The sequence below is a fragment of the Solanum dulcamara genome, chromosome 4 (assembly GCF_947179165.1).
Source record: "Solanum dulcamara chromosome 4, daSolDulc1.2, whole genome shotgun sequence".
In the NCBI taxonomy this organism is placed as follows: domain Eukaryota; kingdom Viridiplantae; phylum Streptophyta; class Magnoliopsida; order Solanales; family Solanaceae; genus Solanum; species Solanum dulcamara.
Window position 1 is genome coordinate 23,160,625 of NC_077240.1, and position 23,192 is coordinate 23,183,816.

The window sequence follows — 23,192 nt, forward strand, 5'->3', positions numbered from 1 at the left end:
AAGTATGTTTGGTTGTGGTTACTCCAAAAAATCTCCACATGAAATTATGTTTTTTCCCCCTCTTATAATTACGAATTTATGATATCCGAGTTAGTTTATTACTTTTCCGTTAAGGTATATCGAGTAAAAAATTATCTAGTGTTTTTGCTTTTGTCGAATTTGAACTTAACATCATAATTCTCAATCAAGGTGAACTTCAATTTATTTATTTTAAATCGTAAAAGTTGAAAACGAGCACTTCATTTAAAATCTATATTTTCAAACCAATATTCATTTCATGTTCAAATACTAAAATTCCAAACACTTATGATCAGTCTAGTAATTGCAAAGGCTGAAATACTAATCTATCATAAAAGATTGCATTTCAAAAGTTTAAAATAGTTCAAATTACAGTTTAAAGGTTTAGGAGTTGGAGAAAATATTCAAATTTACCCTTTAAATTATATGAAATAAATTAAATTTATTTACAAACTATGTGAAATCATTCAAAGTTGCCGTACCTTAATGTTTCACATAAGTTTAGATGCAACTATGACCCATTTCACAAGTTTAGACCTTTGCCCATGCTGTAGTAATAAAAATCCAAATAAATAAATAAATTAAACAAACAGGAAGATTACAAAAAAAATGATAATTCACCTTAATAAAAATCTTAGTTCAAATTCTTTAGAAATAAACTTTTGATCGCGAACCTAAATTAGTCAGAGCTATATATATATATATATATATATATATATATATATATATATATATATTTACAGATACTATACCCGCCAAAGCCTGATGGAGAAACGCTGGTCCCACAGGGGATTACAAACCAAGTGGCGTATCCTCTTAATACTTCCAACTCTGAACTCTTCTTCACAAAAATATCTCAATTTTCACTCTGGGATCATCTTCAATGGCTGCACTAACTTCAGTTTCATTGACCCGTGTACCTTTTTCCATCTCCAACCTTCAAATTCGAAGAAATTACAGACGATTGCCTATTATACTTGCATCAACATCATCATCAGCTATGCCTTCTCACGAATCATCATCATCGTCCACAGAAATTGGAAGTATATTAGCCTCACCAAAAGTGCCCTTTGTTGAGTCCTCTAAAACCCATCAAAATGGATTCATGGCAAATCCCAATGGAAACCCACTTGTTAGATTTTTTCAGCACACTGAGTCTGCCATTGAAAGGGTACAAACTTGATTTTGTTCTTCTTCTTCTTCTTCTTTCTTGCTACTTTTTTTTCCATCACTATGGTGTCTAGGATAGCTTTCGCTCAACTCAACTAATTCCATGGGATATCTTCCACCTCCAGTAACTCTATCTTCCAATCCCAGGAGGAGAGATGCCACCTAGTATTTTTTGTTTCCTCTGGTATTTAAACCTAGAGCTCATGGCTCTCAACCACTAGACCCACCCTTGGGTGCCTTTCTTGCTACTTATTTTTACTACTATTTGTTTGTTTAGTTTATGGCAAAGCTAGTAAGGTGTGGATTCCACCCAATTAGTAACTTTGGTTCAAACTCTTTGTGGTAAGAAATATACTATATAATATATACTAGTATAAATTATTGATTTTGAATCCATTAACTTAAAAGGGGCTAAATTCCCAAATCTATAAACTTCAAATGGTAGCTCCACCTCTGGTTTAATCGTCCATTATTCTATTCTACCCTTGATGTAATTCTCAAGGGCTCTTCCAACTCTCTGATAATCTTTCTAAAAGCTATTGGTATAGCGTATTTGAAGATCATAACATAATAGCTTAAAACAAGATTAAAGAGTTGTATCCGGCTAAACAATTGGACACTGAGCTTGTTTTATGCGACTGTACTATAATTAGAATCAGAAAATTAAGAATATGATATGCCCATATGGAAGTAATAAAGCAAAACAAAAGTTATTTAGTGCAGTGGCAACAGCTCTAACAATGGTTTCGTGAAAAGTGAGGTTTCAAGTCCATATTCTCAAAATATAGAATCACTACAAGATGGTATCAAGAATTGACACTTGAGTTCTAATTTCAATATCTGTTCAATATCACTAGAAAATTGATGTATGTTTCACATATCTGTTGCTCACTGCTTATTTTGGGCAGGCTATATTTGACTTTCGTTTTCTGGCACTCCTTGCTGTTGGAGGTTCGTTGGCTGGTTCTTTGCTCTGCTTCCTCAATGTAATTCCTTTTTTCAAGCGTCCCTTATTTTTAAAATTTGAAGTATGAAAATATCTGAGTATCATCTATTATATGTGGTTAATTTTTTATATCTTTGTGTTTCGTGGTGAAATTTAGGATGCTGGACTTCTGTTAAGGATGTAATTGAGGCACAAACTTGGATACATTAGTGCACTTGTTGTTTTATAGACCACACATAATCCATAGACCGGCAAGATGTGGATAATTTCTATATGATTTATAGATGCTTTAGGGTGATTGGGTATATTAGACTTCTTTCTTCAAACAACTTCAGGAGTTATTTTTTGATTCAGTATATGAAGATGGCTTGTTGAAAACCAGACTAACATTAGTCCATCATAATTCTGTTATCATACATCATGCATTGAGAGAAAACACAGTATCTTGGGAGCCAGTTATTCCTAATCCATTACCGAAGTCTTCTTGGAGCTCGTTCTCCTGCATCTCAAGATATCACAATTTATCAGACTATCACTAGCTAAAAGCACCAATGATTAAATGATGTAATTGCAGATGCAATTTACCGTTTGTCCTCAATCTGTTTGGAAACTCTATCTTAACTTCTAAAATATCAGTTGATTATCAGTCTATAGCTTATTAAGTGCATTACATTTATCCTCGGTCGATTGTTTATTTAGGTACACTATTGCTTCTAAAAGCCTCGCTCTCTCTAGTGTTTTAAGGCGTAAAACATTGATTTTGCTTCATACAGTGGTCCTCAACTAATGTGCTTCTTACTCTCCCTTCTACTACATGTCATCATCAGGACAGGAAATAATTCCACTTTTACCGGTTCTATCAGTTGTTTATACAGTTAAATTCCCATTGGTAGGGTTGTGTTTACATTGTTGACGCTTACAAGGTTTATTGGACGAGCTGTGTCAAAGGAATTCACACAGGACAGATGGTTCTACGATTGGTTGAAGCTATAGGTGAGTTTTTGAATAATCTTGATTTTCTTTAAGATCATCATGCTTTTCATCAGAAATTCAAAATAGACGAGCATCTCAGTGTAGGGGAGACATCTGACGGTTGCACTTAAATGTAGCTTCAATCATCCATCTTTTGATGACCACTTTGAAATGTTTGTGCACCACAGAATATGTGCTAATGCTATCCCATTCTAAATTTTCCCGAACGTTAGAGTCATTTGCTGCTAAATTATCTATATTACTCCGAGCTAGGGGTGGCAATTGGGCGAGTTGGGTCAAGTTTGAACGGGTCATAATGGGTTAAGATGACAATTGGGTCAAGACCCAACCCAACCCAAATTAGTTTGGGTCAAAACGGGGTGGGTCAAAATGGATGAGGTAATGGGTAATATAACGGGTCAAGACCCAACCCAACCCAATTTTTACTAAGCTTAATTATTTTATTTGTTCTTTTAAACTATTTTAGTACCTAATAAAATTATTTTTTTCTTTATTATGGTTGTATATAACATATCAAATTGAAAAAAAAGTTTTTTAAAAATATTTTAACAAGATTTCTCATGAGCCAATTCGGGTTACGTATCAACCCAATTTTTTATGGGTTGAAATGGGTTGAACTAATGAATGGGCGGGTCAATAACCAACCCAAACTTAAACGGGTTGGGTTGGGTTGGGCGGGTTGGGTTTGATTTTGCCACCCCTTCTCCGAGTCTTCTACCTAACTACCACTTTCTAATGGAAGATTATACGCAAAATTTATCAGCCGAGAAGAAAGCTTAACACTTTATACTGATATTTACACCAGAATCTGATATTCATCTAAAAGATCACTCTGTAGATGGATAAAAAAATCCTTTTCTAATCTTCCTAAAGTGAATCATCTATGGTACTTCAGTAAACAACCTGTGTACAGTTGCACTTAACTTTATTTTATTGTAACTTTCTTTGGTTATCTTGTAAATTATCGATGAAGTATTTTTACCTTGCTTTCAATACTGCTCTGGAAGTCATGAACTAGTTGTATAGAGGTTGTGGTTGTTGTGAAAGAATATTCAGTTGTAGCTTGTATAGAAGTTGCAGAATTTCCAACTAAAATGTCAATTTACTGGGTGATATAGTTCCTCATCGTTTACATCTAAACATGTAATATCTTCTTTTTCTGTTCCTGAGTTTATTATCCTTGTAATGCAGATGTTTATCTTGCTGGGACCGTGATGTTAATATTTGGGATGGGATTGTATGGATTGTTCATAACTAATATCTCTCCTGATGTGCATCCAACTGCCGACCGTGCCCTCAAGCAGTCTTCCTTGTTTGGGATGTTTGCTCTGAAGGTAGTCACACTGGATATTCTTGATTTATGTACTCTATTTCTTTCTCGATTCCGTTTACCAATTTTAACGGTTCTTATACTTCCACTTTATATTGTTTCCTTTTTCATAAACCTCAGCTTAGTCTTTCTTGTTTGTTTATTGGAGAAAGGAGTTTGGAGATTGCAGAAATGATGATTTTCTTTCAAAATGAAAACTACTTCATTTGGAAGAGAATTTTTTAAGCTGGAATCACATTCATGTCACAGGATCTAATGTGGTTCACTTTTTAACCATAATGTATTGAGAAACATGATTCTTTACTCTAATTAACAGAGAAGCCTTGATTCTACAACAAAATATTTTTCTATACTTGTCTTTAGATATCAGTGTATCCTGGAGTACTGATTGGATAGATGCTAATGAACCTCTCCGATCATTTTCGAACTTTTATAGGCTCTTATGGTATAGCCAAACGAAACTCTAAAGGTTCATTGAATCCTCTAGCCCTGCTAGCAGTCTGCTGAAGTTTATGGTATTCACAGAGCTATAATAACTGGTACTAAGGATTTAATCTAACTGCTGAAAGTTGTTGTAATCATAAGAAGCATAAGTTTCAAGGAGCTAGTTACATTCTTTCTTTGATACTTGTTACTGTTATGATGCTCTATGTGAGCGTTAAAGATTCGACAGTCTAATCTAGTTTGCCAATACTAGAAATTGGTGTTGTGACATGTAAGCTTATGAAGATGAATACATCTTGCATACTTCAACCACAGAACATGTGCGATGGTAGGTGTAGTGTTATCTATCTAGTTCTCTTTTTTGAATTAGTTGATGATGCCATGTAGGAGAGGCCAAAATGGATGAAGATCAGTTCGCTTGATGAACTAAAAACCAAAGTGGGACATGTCATTGTCATGATCCTTCTTGTCAAGATGTTCGAGAGGAGCAAGATGGTGACTATAGCGACTGGTACTGATCTATTGAGCTACTCGGTGTGTATTTTCTTGTCTTCTGCTTCCTTGTATATTCTTCATAATCTGCATAAGTCAGAATAACTGTTGACATGTACCATAGTGATAAATATGTATGTAGCCAAGTAATTAAACTTTTGAAGCTAGCACCATTTTTTTTTCTATCTGAAAATTGTGTGATTCAGTGTTAATAGCTCTCTCTCTCTCTCTCTTATGTAGCTCAATATTGTTTACTAAATGTGAATGTTCCGTCCACCCAGTATCTACCATTCACCAAGGCTAAAGAATGAATATATAATCAGCTCCCTACATCCAACAAGAAAGCAAGTCTGTAAATTAGGTCCAATCTTGTTGAGCCGACCTGTCTGTACAAGACACTATTATAGAGAGACAAAATGGCAACGAGGTATTCTTATTAATTTAGATACAGGCACCCTTTCATGAAAATCAGCTGGCGAAGAATAAGAAGGGAAATCTACATGGTGATTGTACATTTCCAGTGGTTGGCAATAGACAAGGCTGCTAACGCACTTAACATGAAATATCCAAGATGTTTATAGAAAGAGATAAAAGGTAAAAAAAGACATCTAAATTATTCTCCTTTTTTGAGTTTCATACCTAAACTATTAGGGGTGAGTTTCATATCTAAACTATTACTTATTAGTTTGAGAAAGTAGTTTAGGTATGAAACTCACATTTTCAATAGTTTAGGTATGAAAACTCAAAAAAAAAATAACATAGCTTAGGTGTGTTTTTGACACTTATCTCTTACAGAAACTTGGACTTGCTTTTACGCCGAAAGTTGTAAGTTGTGTATGACAATCGAAGAATATACCATTGAAATTTTAATACAATATTCACCCTCCAAGATAGGGAAAATCGCAAATATGCATATAATTTGTAAGAATATTTTTTGTGGATTTTCAATTAGACATCCATTTCTTCATGTGACCATAAAATTCACAATTACAAATTTGTACGCAACTACATTCCACAAAAATGAGAAGATGACAAACCTTATCATATCATAACAAGCCAAAAATTGACAAACAAAACCTATCATATCATAACAAAAAATGACAAGTATTGACAATGATCTCATTGATAGGGCCATTTTTAAAATGAAAAAAACAGATGCGTCTGCCGGGAGTCGAACCCGGGTCTATTGCTTGGAAGGCAATTATCCTAACCGTTGGACTACAGACGCTTCTTGTTGTTCATTCGTGTTCTCTTATTAAGAATATACATTTCAAGCCCGCAGACTCCATTCAATCATTGCCTTAATAGTTCAGAAATATTATATGATAGAATGATGTATATATCCATGTAGGTTAGGTGTTAAGTTCACAACTAGGAGTCATTGTACTAGACTTTCATTATAACAAAAAAAAATTCCATTCAGCTAAGTATATTTTTCATAGTTTTACCGGAGTAGAAAGTAATACTCCTTCTGTTTTTCTTTTATTTAATTAGCTCCAAAAAGGAACAGGTTCTCACATGATTGATTAACTGATTGTTGATCTTATATATTATTGTATCAATTCAATTTTGCTTATGAACAATGTACAAAGTATCCTGTCTTTTACGGAATATTTTCATGTTATGTACATTTTGAATCTGTCTAACATACTACTTTCTCTTAATTTTGACAAGGCAGTGCAATTAATCTGTCTAATCCTTTCTCTTGAAAGCTTAAGCACTCTCCCAATCTCCTCAAAAGATTGAGGGGTATCTCCATTGAGTCCAAAGTGCAATTTCAGAATCTTTGCTTCTCTATCACATAACACATTGCGGAGAATCTTCTCCAGGTCTTGCTTCATCATTTGTCTTTTCACATTTTCTTCTGGTGTTGTGTCTTCTGGCCTTGATATGATATCCTGCAACAATCAAAATTTGACAGAAAGGGATAAGCTTTTACTTATCATTAATCAAGCGCCTTTTCGTGTGTAATTTTAAGTCAAGCTTGATCAGCATTAGCTTAATAAGAAGCTCTATCAGGTTATTCTTTGTAGGCAAGACTAATTCAATTTCCAGCAGATTATAATCAACAAATGCTCATTAGCGACGCTAATATAAGAAAGTAATTGTTGAAACAACAAAGAATGGGGACAAACCTGCAATGACATATAGCCTTGGCTAGTTACTAATTGATCAATGGAAATTGGTGCTCGGTTCCTCTCGATAACTAGTCTAACAGTTGAAACATCCATACCAAGTGCTTCTGCAATTTCATCATATGAAGGCATTTGCCGAAGCTTTCTGCTTAACTCAGTATTCGCATTGCAAATCTTTGGGACAAGCTCAGATATGCTCCCCTGCATTTAATAGACTAACCAATGCATTTCACTAATTACAAGCATAACTAGCTATTCATGTATCTACTTAACCAGAAAAGTTCATGAGGAAGTTGGCCTAATGGACTTATTGTCAGTAAACTAATTTAGCTATCATTATGATTTTCGTGGGCTAATATTGCTGAATTATCAGCATTTCATTTCATGACTATGCTGAAAAGGTCTATGTAGAAAAAGTCCCTGAGCTTTGATGCTCAGCTCTAGACTACAGCAAAATTTCATGGCCATTGTACTAGAACCATCACAAAATTTGACAGTCATCAGTATATCACAAGCAAAACTTGCACAATGGTGAATATTAACAGTAATGAAGTCCTTATAATGCATTAGCTTACCGGTAATCTAATAACTCTAGACTTGTTTGCTACGGCTCTTGAAATAGCTTGCCTAATCCACCAATAAGCATAAGTAGAAAGCTTATACCCCTTCTTAGGATTGAACTTTTTAGCACCATGAAGTAGGCCTAAGCTTCCTTCCTGTAATTAGAGCATTGAAGAAGGGGGCGATTACGATCCAAAGGGAAACAGAATAGCGATGGCAATGAAACTAAATTACAAGAGAAGAAAGTGGGAACCTGTATTAGATCTTGTAAGCTTAATCCTTTGCCTTGATATGAAGCTGCAACAGATACAACAAGCCCTTTATAGCATTGAATTATCTTCTTTTGTGATTCTTTAGCATTAATCAAGAGCTTATCTAGTCTTCTTGTGCTCATTCCGGCAGCCTTAGCCAATTGATTTGGACTTAGACCAATCTCACTTGTTTCTTCAACCATCTTTCTCAATATCTCAATTCTTGCTTCTTCCTAGTACAAGAGTAAAAGAAATAAAGTAAAGACAACAAAAATAAACAAGCAAGAAAATAATAACACCATAAAACCATGTATAAACCTGTTCAAGCTAAGGGATCTTTTGATCAAGTTCTTTTCCACCAGCTTTAGTTAAACAATCAATTTATTCAAAAAAGTTACAAATTAAAATGCCTACTCATTTTATTTAAATTGAATGAATTTCCATTTCAACTATCATCACTATGTTCTCTTAAAACAATGCAAAGAAAATATATTTTTCTTCATAAATGAGAGTTTTTAAGTTCTATGCACTTACAATGAAAGTAAATAATATTTACACAATCACGTCACTTATAAGTTAATTAAGTCTAAACACCTCCAAAATTTTCAAAGTAAAAATATTTTTAACCACGTATACAATGTAACTAATTAATGGGACTCAATTGATGTATCCTGAAGTTGTACCTTAAGGTACCAAGAATACTCTGAGTCTTCCTTATGGGTCAAATAGAAACCTGTTTTTAAGGGTTTAGAATTGAAAATTTTATCCCCTTTTTCCATGTCCAAACATTCTGAATAACAACACCTTCTTCTTTTCCTTCTTTTCTTTCTTCTCAATGCTAACCCAATCTTCTCCTTAAAGATCTCAACTTTATTGATCTTCTCCTCGATTTTGGTATCGAAAATCAAAGAACTTCCTTCAATTGTAAAAGCTTCATTAGCTGCTTCGGTTGTCAATGCATGAATTGGGTCCAAAAATGAGCAATTTTGGGGGCAATAGAGAATTGCATAATGGAAGAAGGGTTTAGTGGATAATTTTGAAGGATATGGAAAGAGTGAAGCTGGAGAATGGTTTGAACATGACCATGCAGCCATGGCCATACAAATCTCAACTTAAAAGAGAAAAATGTTTTTTTTTCCGTAGATATATTTTGAGGCTAGTAGATATTTTCAAGTCTTCTTTTTTTCACTTTTGGACCTTTTTTTAAAAAAATATATGTTTTCTGTTCTGCTCTTTCTATATCCCTGATTTAATCGACTCCATATTATTTTTTCCTTCGTTATTAGTCAAATAGCTCCAAAATGCCCTTCACAAGCAAAGTAGTTCAAAGGTATCCTTCCTGATAACAATCCCTACCCAACAAGAGGGTTTAAGGTTTCATATAAATGCCTTAGATTTGAGCCAAAAAAATTATTGGAAATTATCAAATTACTTTGACTATTTTAAATGATAATTTAATTTTATATGCGGACAATCTTATATAATATAAACTTTAATTAATTTAATCAATTAAATATTGTTCTACTATACATTTTCTTCGAAACTACTTTCTCCGTTTCTTTTTACTTGTCAAATTTTGACTTGTCACATTTATTAAGAAAATAATAATTGGTATATGGAATTTATCATTTTACCCCTATTAATTGATAGAATTTTAAACATATTTATTCACTACATTTTTTAAAGACAATAACTCCATGTTAATAAATTGAGAGTATAATAAGAAGAAAAAAATTGTCCAGTGAAAAAAAAAAAATTAAAAAATATTTGAGAAGCAAATAGAAACCGAGCGAGTATTATACATCGATTGAAACTTGGGATCTCCTCAGCTTCACTCTTGTGCTCAATAACTTGGGTGTGAGTCTGGACTATAGCATTTATGTGATGTATTACTTCTTTTTTTGGTTAAAGTTTAACAGTTCAACGTCTTCTTTACTATCACAAGGCAATATCTTTTTATTTACGGTTTAATTTTTTAACTTTACTTTCGGTTATCTTTTTAATAGGTTGGTTTTAAGGTTATCTTTAAAGTATCTATTAAATAAATTATCTTTTAATTATATAAAGAAATTACTATAAAGAGGAACAAATTTGTTAAATTATAATTAATTTATATTTATTTTAAATAAATTTAAAGATTGATTATAAAAAAAATCAAAATAAGAGAGATAGACTTAATATGTAATTTTATTTTTTTAATTCGGTTCTTCGGAACAACTAAAGTACAATATAATATCTAAAGAAAAAAAATTAAAGCGGGAAAAAAAAGAAACAACTAAGAGCCCGTTTGGATTGACTTATAAGTTGTTTTTAGTTTTTTAAAATGTTTGATTGACCAACTTAAAGTCATTTTGTGCTTAAAATAAGCTTCAATAAATAATTGAGTTTGTTTTGATGAACTATTTTAAACAGCTTATAAGTTGAAACTAAAAAAAAAATAAGTTGGATTGTACCTATTTATTTTTTTAAAATCTTATAAGTAGTTTTCAATTTATAAACTGTTTAAAATAAGTCCATCCAAACAGGCTCCGAAAACAACATTTATTAGTAGCTATAGTTTGCCTATGGTTATGATTAATAGCTACTATTTTGGAGCTATATATGTCGCTTAAATTTGTTGTATTTGTTTGTTCAAATTTGATGTATTTGTCGCTCAAATTCATTACATATGTTCACTTAATTTTGCTATTGCTGTATATGTTCACTCAACTTTGCTATATTTGTTCATCACTCTCAATGATATGTTTGTTCAATTCACTTTGTATCATTGTATCACTTATATAAGGTACACTTGTATCATCATCAGAAAATCATTCAAATCGTCATCATAAAATCTCGATCCTAGATTATACAAATCAGAAACACTTTGAATACAACCTAACTATAACTGCGAGAGATAAAACCCAGAAACATTTCAGACACAACACATCTACAATCTAGATACAATTTCGAAAATCACTTGTATTCATTTACTCTACTGTATCAATTGTTACCAGCTTGTATCACCTGTATTCATTTGCTCTATTATATCAAGTGTTACTACCTTGTATCACTTGTATTCATTCACTCCAATGTCAGGTGTATTCATTCGCTCTACTATGTCAATGGTTATGAGATTATGTATCACTTGTTTTTCAAGGGTTTAATTTTGGAGAATGATTTTTGAAGAAAAAGATGGTGAAATGGTGGGTGTTGATTTAAGGAGATAGGAATCTTTAAATCAAGATGTTTGTCCAGTTTCATTCTTGATCGTAAATATAACCTTATACCTTATAAGAATCGACAATTTAATCTTTTGTGTATGTGTTAACAAAATTCATACACTAAATCGTCTACTATAAAAGTAAAGGACGCACATGTGAATAAATTATCTATTTTAAACCAGACTTTATTAGATTGAATAAATAAATAAACAATTGTTCCAGAAAGAATAAAACATAATATTATAGCTAAATTGCATTGTTAATAGTATATCTTAACAGTTTAGTTCACTTTTTCAATCCACGTATAACTAATATTTGATATTATGATATATATTACTAATACATAGCAAATTATGGTATGCAATGCAAAGATTTTTAAGGTATGCACCAATATGGTTAAAGACGCATGTGCCTCTCAAAAATCATTCTACATCTTTTCCATTTTATTTGTGGATGATATTTTTATAAGCAAATAATGATTGCAAGAATGAAAAAACTCCTGAACTTGGCGAGTTTTATTCAGTATACATCAAAATTTGATGTTGGCCTAATTACCTCCCCCCAACCCCTCAACTTAACAATTTAATAGTTACGCCCCCCCCCCCCCGGCCCCGAACGTCGATAACCCATAAAAGTGTGACACACTCGCTGCCACGTGAATTTTCTTATTTGTGTGAGATATTTTTAGAATAAAATATATATTTTATCCTTTTTAAGTTCACCAATTATATCATCTTTTCAGGTCAATTCTGTAGAAGAAAACCTGGAATAAGTATTTTAATTATAATTTTGTATTAGGCTAAAGATAATGATATTCTAATCAAGTTCGTTTACGTATATTTGTCCAAGGAAAAGAAGAAATACACATTTAAAACAAATAAATTGCATCTAAAGAAAAAGCATAAGAAAAAATAAAATTCTAAATAAATATTTTACGAATTTGATCCGAGAAAAAAATAATGCATAGTTGAAATATATACATTTTTTCTTTTTTATAAAATAAACTATTTGAACTTCATTACTTTGCTTAAATCTTCTTTATTATTTGGATAAAATAAATAGGAAATTTCATAAATAACTAAGAGAAAAAAAACTTAATGAGCCTCCATAGCTACAATTTGCTTATTATGCTCCATAACTTTGCTAGGTATTTTCGCTAGTATATTTCTCGTGCATTTAATAATCTATATAATTCGGGTTTCAAATTTTTTTGAGGAAATGAGAGATAATCTTGGTTGTGAAAAAGGAAAACAATCCCATAAATCACGAGATTGTATCTCATTAGAATTTCATACCAAAAACATAAATTACTAAATCTACAAACATCCACAAATACTTATCAGTTATACATATAATAACAAAATCAATAGTCAATTCATACACATATAAATTGTATACAAATTATATTTCGAAACATATAAAACAATTTTCCTAAAGTTTTCATACAAATATCCACATACTATGTTAAAAAAAAGGGAAAATTATCCATTTACACATGTTATATTACCATATTTACTAATACTCCCAACTAGTTGGAAAAATATCAAAAATCCCTATTTTTTTAACTCTCTCCCTATTTCACTGATACATCACTTTTATCTTATATCAGTTACCTAAATTTACGCCTATTCTTTAGCCTCCTTGATGGCAGTTTCTTGTTTTCAATTTCAGTCCATCTATTACTCAATTTCAAGAATCCAAGTAAGGTATATTCAAGTTTTTCCTTTAATGGTGTCTCACTTCATTCTCACCTTCTTCGATTTCCTCTGTTTTCTTCTGTAATTTTTTTTCTCACATTGTTCACTGATTCACATGGAATCCGCTCCATCTTTTAGTGTTGGTCTCACTCAGTTGAATAAAAATCAAGAAAATCTTGATTCACCGGACGAGGTTAGATCCAAACATCGTAACGATCCATCAGTGATGGATAAGCTCCGTGAGAAATTGAAATCAAAATCTCAAGTTCAACATTCACCCAAAGAAGCCAACAAGAAGATTGAAGGAGTTTCAACACGCCCTTTTTTTTAATGTGGTTTTTTACTGCTCCTGATACATATAATTTTATGTATCAGATTCGTATGTATCAAGCTTGCATGAGAATCTGATACATCCTGTTTATATTTTTTTTAAATGTCATTTTTATAAAGTTTTACTAATTCCTGATACATATACTTTATGTATCATATTCTTATCTATTTCATGATACATTGTCTTTTTGTATCAAATGCTCATATATCAGGATTTACTGCTTCTGATACATGTTATTTATATATCAGATTCTCAAGTATCAAGCTTACATGAGAATCTGATACATCCGGTTTATATAATTTTTTTAAATGTCATTTTTCTAAAGTTTTACTGATTCCTGATACATCTATTCTATGTATCAGATTCTTATCTTTTTTTTTGATACATCATTTTTTTTATTGGATTCTCATGTATCAAACGTTAATGCTCCTGATACATCTTGTTTATGTATCAAGATATAATGCTTCTGATACATCATGTTTAAATATAAAAATTAAGTTATATTTAATCAGTTTTCATGTCAATGCAGGGAATGAAGTACGTCATCAAGAAGATCCCCTCACACTCCCTAAGATTCGGCACTGCATATACGACTAATTTTATTGATGATTTCAAATCATAAATAAGTGATGAATCTATACAATTATTTCGACAAATCATACTTGGTCACTATCTAGATATGCCACAGTGCAATTTTCAAGGGCAAATCATCAAATGCCTCTTACTTCTTGAGGTCGAGCAAAAAAACAAAGAGGAATTACACAGTATGGGTGTTGACACCCAATTTTTACTCTTAACAACGTAATTTTTACAAAAAAATAATAATAATACAATAAAAATAAAATATATATATAAAATTAAATAATAATAATAATAATAAAAAATGAAATATACATATATGGTATCATCATTTTAAATTAATTTCTCTCTCTCTCTCTCTCTCTATATATATATATATATATATATATTTATAAAATAATTTTTGAATATAATTTATTTTATTATTTATTCAAAAAAATTGTTTCAAAAGATTTTATTTTTAAAATAAATAGCTCTGTTAATTAGTTGGATTTTAATTAATAGACTCATATTTCAAGTTAATTTATTTAAACTGAAGTTAATTATTTACTTTGTAAAAAATGAGAGGTTTGTTAATTAATTAATGCATACTCATCTTATTTTAATTTTAGACTTCTTCAATTTTAATTAAATTAAAATAATTGGCTTTTATAAAACAATGCATATTTTCAAGTGTATTTTAAATAATTTGTTATCTTCATAACACATGCATTTTTTTTTATATATATAGTCATTATCTCTTAGTAATATTTAAGTTTGACTTATAAAAAGAAAATTATTATTTACTATAATTAATTATTTCATAAATTAATAATTAGTTACAATGAGGTTAATCATTTTACTTTTGTTAAAATTAAGAAGATCGTAAATTAATTCGTCTAATTTGATAACCAATTTCACTAATTAATTTTACGTTTTCATTACTTCTCCTAAATAACAAATAATTAATATTGAATTAACAGTTTTTTATTATTATTTTTATTTTTTTCATTAATACTACAACACGCAAATAATATATCTGTCATCTCCTCGTCAAAAAATAAAAATAAATAAATCAATAAATAAATAATAATAATAATAAATAAAGAAATTAAAAAATATATATATTATTTATTCATCCGAAAATAAAAATAATTAAAAATAAAATAATAATATTCTGCACACCTTTTTGTCCCTCTTTTAAAATAATAATAAATAAATAAATAATTAAATAATGTTAATCTTCCAAAAAAATAATAATAATAATAATAAAAAAAAATATTTTAATTTACTACCCATACCTATATTAATACTATATTAATAATAACCATCACCCGTTGTCCCCTGTTTAAAAAAAATAAATAATAATAAATATTAAATAATATTAAAATATATAATTATTTTCTTTTCATCCAAATAATTTAAAAAATGAATATAATAATATATATATATATATATATATTTATTTATTTATTCTCGCCGCACTTTTGTACTATTTTAATATATATATATATATATATATATATATATATATATATATATATATATATATATATATATTATATTCATCCGATTTTTATTTTTTATTTTTATTTTTATTTGTCTTTTTTAATAAAAATTATATATATATATATATATTATTTTAATCCACGCGTGCCCCGCTCATCATTCTTTGTCCATTTTAAATATATATATATATATTCACCCATATTCCTATTTAAAAAATAAAAAAATATGTATAAAAAATAAAAAAATATGTATTCTTTCATCCGAATTTTTTTTTAAAAAAATAAAAATAAAAATATATATATAATAAATAATTCATCCGATTTTGTTTTTAAAAAAATAAAAAATATAAATAAAAAATATATATTATTATATGTTTTGTCCCCCTTCCCATATCCCTATACCATTTTTTATTCCATGATTGTCCCCTGCACATATATCCATATTAATATTATATCTCTTTTCCAAAATATATATATTCACATCCGATTTTATTTTTAAAATAAATAATTAATGAAATAAAAATAAATAATATTAATTTATACCACGCGTCCCCATATATATTCTTCCGAATATATATATATATATATATATATATATTCATCCGATTTTTTTTTATTTTTTTTTAAAAATATATAATAAATAATAATAATAAAAATATATAATAAATAAAATAATAAAAATAATTTTGTTCTTCATCCCAAAAATAAATAAATAATAAATATATTAATTTCCCATCAATATACATATATATATATAATATATATATATATATATATATATATATATATATATATATATATATATATATATATATATATATATATATATATTCTTTCAGCTATTTTTTTTTCTATTCATCCCGCATTATTTTAATATTTTGCCCATTCCGCATTATTTTAATATTTTGCCACATTCCGCATTATTTTATTATTTTTCCGTCGTTCCGTATTATTTTAATAATCCACCCATTCCGCATTATTTAAATATTCCGCCCATTTCGTATTAATTATTATTTTTCCGCCGTTTCGCATTATTTTATATTTTCGCCCACTCCACATTATTTTAATCATCCGTTATTATTTTTATTTTTATTTAATTTCTATCTCTCTATAAATAGAGGGATTAGACAGAATAAGGGGGGCTTACACGAACATATACAGAATATGGAAGAATTTTTGAATTTTCTCTCAATTTGAACTCGATTTTACTCGAAAAACAAGGGTATATTCGTGACCAAAACATTTTCGTTCACTGCCCAGCAACAGGTAATATTTACTCCGTTCTTCTTTTATTTCTCATTGTTATTATCATAAAAGGTTATCCTAAATTATTATCTTGCTAATTTCGTCATTATTTTCTTGTTTTGCATGAACACCCCTGGAGCAAAAATGGAGTCTTGATCTTAGACTCGATATAATCATCCTACCCTCACATGGAGTCGATATCCTAGATCTTTTAAAAATAGCAAACGAATAAGATCGCCATATTCAGTGTCAATCCGGGCTGTTTATATTTTTTAGCATTTATTATTATTGTTATTATTATTCTTAAAGTGTCTGTTTATTTGATGTCGTTATTATTGTTATTTTAATTATTATTGCTATTATTATTATTAGTATATTTTATTTTCTGTTATTACTATTATTATTATTATTTTCGCTGTCAATATTATTAATAGAAGTAGTAGTATGTTTATTTTTCCGTTAGTATTACTATTATTATTATTATTATTATTATTTTCGTTATTCATATTAATATTATTATTTTCATTATTAATATTATTAAGAGAAGCAGTAGAATGTTTATTTTTCTGTTAGTATTACTATTATTATTATTAATATTATTATTGTTATTGTTATTATTATTTTCGTTATTATTATTATTAGTAGTAGTAGTATATATTTTTATTATTACCGTTTTTATTATTATTATTATTAGTAGTAGTATTTTATTTACTGTTAGCATTATTATTATTATTATTATTATTAGTTTATTAATATTTTCGTAATTATTATTATCATTATTATTAGTACATTTGTTTACTGCTATTATTATTAATGTTACCATTATTATTATTATGTTATTATATGTATTATTATTTTCGTTATTAATATTATTAGTAGTACTATTATTATTATTATTATTATTATTATCATTTTCGTTATTATTATTATTATTATTATTTGCATTATTATTATTATCATTTTCGTCATTATTATTATTAATAGTAGCAATGTTTTTTTTTATTTCACTATTATTACTATCATTGTTAGTATTTTTGTTATTATTATTGTTATTACTATTATCATTACTAGTATAGTTATCATTATTAATATCATCATCATTATCATTATTATTATTATTATTATTTATTGTTATTATCATTATTATTATTATCATTATTATATTTATCGATGTTTTATTTATGATTATTATTATTATTATTATTATTATTATACTATTATTGTTATTATTTTATTATTATTATATGTTATTGTTATTTGTTATTAACGTTATTATTTATTATGCTTATTGTTATTATTCTTATTCTTATTATTATTATTACTATTGTTATTATTATTCGTATTATTGCTATTATATACACCGTTATCATATTATTATTATTATTATTATTATTATTGCTATTATTATTATTGTTGTTGTTATCACTATTTATCATCATCATTATTATTATTATTATTATTATTATTTACTTATTATTATTATTATTATTATTATTTTTGTTATTATTATTATCATTATTATACTAGTATAGTTTATTTACTATTATTATTATTACTATTATTGTTGTTGTTGTTGTTATGAGTTGTAGTTGTATTTTATTTTACTGTTAGTATTATTATTATTATTATTATCATTAGTATTAGTAGTATTTCTATCTACTATTATTATTATTATTATTATTTTCTTCATCATTGTTATTATTAGTAGTAGTACTAATAGTAGTAGTAGTATTTTCATTTACTGTTATTATTATTATTATCGTTACTATTATTTTTCGTAGTATTTTATTTTTACTATTATTATTATTAATATTATTATCGTTATCTTTATTAGTATTATTAGTGTTAAATTCGTTATCATTATTATCATTAGTATTTTTATTATTATTATTATTATTATTATCGTTATTAGTATTATTTAGTGTTACTATCATTATTATTATTATTATTATCATTATTATTATTATTATTATTATTATTATTTACTGCCATTATTAATATTTTTATTTCTATTATTATTATTATTATTATTGTTGTTGTTGTTATTATTATTATTATTATTGTTATTATTTATCATATTATTATTATTATTGTTGTCGTTGTGTTCTCACTAATGCAATAGCTAACATTATATGGATATTTAGATTTGTGAAACTTTAATTAAAATGGTTCATCATAATAAAAGAAATCAATATATTTCTTTAAGGCTTAGTTATTAATATATATATATATCGCATTTAAACACTCACTTAGTTACTAAGCTTTGTTTTCAAAACTTTTGAGCAACCTTTTTATAATTTTAATCATTTAACCTAAATTTGGCCGGTAATCGTTTTTTAACGAATCTTGAAGGATGCCTAACCCCTTCCCTTTAGGATAACTAGAACCCTTATCTAGAATCTCATAAGCTAAGTAGACCACTAATCGGAGATCATTTTTTTTAGCATTGAATAAGTTAATTATTTAGGTATCCTAATTTACCTTAAAAATAATTAGGTGGCGACTCCTTAAAATTAAATAATGTAGGAATCATCAATATGTTGTACACCGTTTGACCTCGAGTTAAAATGGGGTATAACAATGGGTGCATGTCTGCAATGTCTGGAAGGCCAAGGATGGTTATGTTAGCGACAACGATGATCCAAAAAAATCTAAGAGAGATTTCATACATCCTGGTCAAGGAGAACCGATGGACGTCGAGTAGTTTTTTTTTTAATTTTATAGTAATAGAATGTATAATTATATTTTTGCACCAATAGTAAATATTTTTTTTGGCTATTCAACAATTTAGCAGACTTTTAAGTTTTTCTAATATTTATGTATCATATTTTGATTTATCAAACTTGAATGCTTCCGATACATCTACTTCATGTATCACATTGTAATATATCAAGATTTAATGATTCTGATACATCTATATTTTTGTATCAAAATCTCATGCATCAATATTTACAGCTTCTGATACATATTGTTTATGTATCAGATTGTAATGTATCAAGATTTAATAATTCTGATACATCTACATTTATGTATCAGAACCTCATGCATCAATCTTTACAGCTTCTGATACATATTGTTAATGTATCAGATTGTAATGTATCAAGATTTAATGATTCTGATACATCTACATTTATGTATCATAATTCATGCATCAATCTTTACAGCTTCTGATACATATTATTTATGTATCAGATTGTAATGTATCAAGATTTAATGATTCTAATACATCTACATGTATGTATCAGAATCTCATGCATCAATCTTTACAACTTCTGATACATCTACAACCTATATCAATACAACATGTTATGTATCAACCATAATCCAGTTGACAAACTAATACAACAACCTTTAAAGTATCAACCTTAATACGTCGAATGTTTATGTATCTGTTATTCATATGTATCAGATTCGAAATTACTATCAATACCAAGTAACTTACAATGAACATAATTACCAACCATCCATATATCAATTATTGATATTCAATTACTACTCTAGTTAATTGATATATGTATCAAATACAACCCACAATGTAAAAAAAACTATGTAAATGTAAGTACATGATCCAAATAAAATGTATCCTGGCATAACAAAACATTATTTCTCTTTGAGAATGAAATTACAAGTGTTTCTGTTATGGCCTTCATGGCCACAACGACTACAAGAATTTGTGCTCGTTCTTATCTTCTCACTAGAGTACTTTTTTCTTCCTTTCTTTGGTCTTCCTGGCATCCTTTTGTATCTTGGTGGCAAGACGAATTCTTCCAAAATTTCTTTCAAAATAGAACAATCTTTCTTATCTGGCATTGGAACCATTGGAAATTCATAAGTAATTGCCAACGCCTTTGGCTTGTAGTAATCAGAACAGTATGGGTGCATGTCTGTAATGTTCTTGCTCTTCAATACTGCAATTGCGTGTGGATATGGTATCTTATCTAATTGAAACCTGCCACAATTGCATATTTTTCTTTCAAGACACACAATGTATCTTATACCTGACTCATAAACAGAATAAAGATATTCTGATGAAGCAACAATCTGCATTAAATAATTATCACAGATATGTATCAGCAATGATGTATCAAATACAGAAATAATGTATCAGAACTGATGTATCAGGTAATACTGATAACAAAAAATACAAAACTAATGTATCCTATAGCTATGTATCAAGCAAATATGTATCAAGTAGATAACTTTTCCAATTTAACTGTGATCTCTTTTATTTAGTTAACTAGCCTTTTTTTGGTATGTGGTGAGATAACTGCTGCGATCCTCTGTTGTGCAGACAAAATTACTTAAAAAAATAACTGGTGTGTACCTTCATTCTCGAACACTTCATTGTGTTTGATACTAGGATATCTTCGAATTTTCTACCCAAAGTATGTTTTGTATAAGCTGTTATTTCCCTATTTTTGCAGTTCCAAGAACCAAATAACATTCTCGTTTGCTCCAAAAAGTCAATTATAGGCAACTCTCGTGCTTCAACAAGACATCCATTGATATGCTCTGTTTTTGAGTTTTCTTTCATAGTCAAGATCTGTTTCTTTTTTTAAAGAATTCTTTGCCTTAATTAGCGTGGTAATTGATTGAAACAATCAATTATAACTTGAATTACGTTACTTCCCATAATTAACCCAACAACATTAATTGTTCTTACACCCAAAAACTGATGTATCAGCTCAGCAAGTAATGTATCAGAAATTTGAAAAAAAAGGGAAATCGCGTAATTTCATAAAAATAAGGGATACATTGTAATTGAGCCTTTTCAGTATGTGATTTAGGTAAGGTTTACTAAAAAAACATACTTATACAAAATATATAATCAATATATACATTTCATTTAAACATACTATTTAAATCCTATGATCTAATATATACAAATCAAATGTATCAACAAATCATATACAAACAAAATAATTATATAAAAAATCTGAATTTATATAGTTATGAATTTTTCATAACTTATACAAATAAAATTTACCAACAAATTTGTATACAAACAGGATACAATTGTATACAAACAGGATCTCAACGGATCGTATTTAATGATACATATACAAATCAAACATAAAAGATATACAAATACCTCAAGATCTTCCCCATCTTGTTGGTCCATTAACTCGTGAGTCGGATCTCTATGTTTCCTCCATTGAAGCGCCGAAGACCATGAGTGCTGAGTTTAATAAATGAAATTCTAACTTTTTTCTTCACTTTAAATCTCAATTTGATGACTTCTCAATCCAGAATTCGGTCAATTCAAAGAAAATTGAAAATGACAACATACAGAACAACAATATTCTCCCTAAGAATGATAGTGTACAGAGAAGAAGATCGAGAAATTGACCTGAGCAGAGAAGACGATAGAGGGAGACACAAAATTTATGACGGAGAAGACGAAGAAGGGAGACACAATTTTTGGGAGCAAAATTTGAGAGGGAGAAACGAAATTTTTGAAATTTGAAATATGATTGTACTTGAGTGAATTAAGGAGAAAAAACAATGAAAAGATTATGAAGGGATAGAAAGTCTACTTTGTATAATTGGGAGAAACCAAAAATATGATAATGTATTTTGGATATACAAAATCGGAAGTGGTCCCACATAAATAGTATTAAATGTTAGTGAGGAGCAGTAATATTTTCTAACTATAGCTATTTTAAATAGATAAGTAGTATATATTTGCTTAGTCATATAATTTTTCCTAAAATAAAGAGAGTGTTAACTTAGTTATGTAAATTTAGATTGAAACAAATAATCATTTTACTTTCCTCACACGCTCCTAAAAGATAGTGCATTTACATTCTTTGCCACTCAGTATCTAAGAGGGTCGAGAATATCAAATTACCAAATTCAGAAAGATGATTAGGCACGTAAAATTTAAACGTGCACTGAATATCACTTATCAAGTTCAAGAAAATTTGGATTTATTGAATTTTAGCATCCTAATACCAGTATAACTAATATCAACATTATTAATGATAGTATTAGTAATAGATCACATTCAAGACTATAATTTATAGGGGAGTACGAGTTAATATTCCAAAAGATAATTCAACTTTGAGAATTTATCTAGCAAAGTTATTAAGCTTTGTTTTGTATCAATAAAATCACTCAACTTAAATCTTATATCAACAAAACCACTTAACTAAATTTATTATTAATTTTTTTTGACATTTGACATGACAAAATAAGTTGTTTTTTATGTCATATAAATATGAACGCCATAGATAAATAAAATTGAAAAAAAACCATTAAGAAACTTTATCGGACAAGCTTAATTAGTGAAATAAATATTATGATATTA

The 23,192-nt window shown here is 28.4% G+C and overlaps 2 protein-coding genes, 1 long non-coding RNA gene and 1 other non-coding gene across 4 annotated transcripts; 2 read left to right on the forward strand and 2 right to left on the reverse strand.

Moving 5' to 3' along the window:
* Positions 1 to 835: 835 nt before the first annotated feature.
* LOC129886996 (uncharacterized) lies at positions 836 to 5,605 on the forward strand. Its single transcript, XM_055961923.1, has 5 exons — positions 836 to 1,189; positions 2,097 to 2,174; positions 3,028 to 3,127; positions 4,319 to 4,461; positions 5,289 to 5,605. Exons 1-5 carry the CDS (start codon positions 902 to 904, stop codon positions 5,496 to 5,498), a joined length of 819 nt encoding a protein of 272 aa, XP_055817898.1. The 5' UTR covers positions 836 to 901; the 3' UTR covers positions 5,499 to 5,605.
* Positions 5,606 to 6,549: 944 nt separating this feature from the next.
* TRNAG-UCC (transfer RNA glycine (anticodon UCC)) lies at positions 6,550 to 6,621 on the reverse strand. Its single transcript has one exon. It is a non-coding gene; the product is annotated as a tRNA-Gly (tRNA).
* Positions 6,622 to 6,915: 294 nt separating this feature from the next.
* On the reverse strand, positions 6,916 to 9,490 carry LOC129884862 (RNA polymerase sigma factor sigD, chloroplastic). Its single transcript, XM_055959137.1, has 5 exons — positions 9,024 to 9,490; positions 8,343 to 8,573; positions 8,104 to 8,244; positions 7,529 to 7,729; positions 6,916 to 7,291 (listed from the first exon to the last, which is right to left on the reverse strand). Exons 1-5 carry the CDS (start codon positions 9,438 to 9,440, stop codon positions 7,010 to 7,012), a joined length of 1,272 nt encoding a protein of 423 aa, XP_055815112.1. The 5' UTR covers positions 9,441 to 9,490; the 3' UTR covers positions 6,916 to 7,009.
* Positions 9,491 to 13,161: 3,671 nt separating this feature from the next.
* Positions 13,162 to 14,305, forward strand: LOC129884863 (uncharacterized). Its single transcript, XR_008765992.1, has 3 exons — positions 13,162 to 13,249; positions 13,379 to 13,572; positions 14,101 to 14,305. It is a non-coding gene; the product is annotated as an uncharacterized LOC129884863 (long non-coding RNA).
* Positions 14,306 to 23,192: the final 8,887 nt, after the last annotated feature.

Coding starts and splice junctions, on each gene's coding strand:
- LOC129886996 (XM_055961923.1), top strand. CDS start 902: ATGGCTGCACTAACTTCAGTTTCATTGACCCGTGTACCTTTTTCCATC. Junction 1,190..2,096: donor CTGAGTCTGCCATTGAAAGG/GTACAAACTTGA, acceptor TATTTTGGGCAG/GCTATATTTGACTTTCGTTT. Junction 2,175..3,027: donor CTTTGCTCTGCTTCCTCAAT/GTAATTCCTTTT, acceptor TCCCATTGGTAG/GGTTGTGTTTACATTGTTGA.
- LOC129884862 (XM_055959137.1), bottom strand. CDS start 9,440: ATGGCCATGGCTGCATGGTCATGTTCAAACCATTCTCCAGCTTCACTC. Junction 8,574..9,023: donor AGTATTCTTGGTACCTTAAG/GTACAACTTCAG, acceptor CTCTTGTACTAG/GAAGAAGCAAGAATTGAGAT. Junction 7,730..8,103: donor CTAGAGTTATTAGATTACCG/GTAAGCTAATGC, acceptor TATTAAATGCAG/GGGAGCATATCTGAGCTTGT.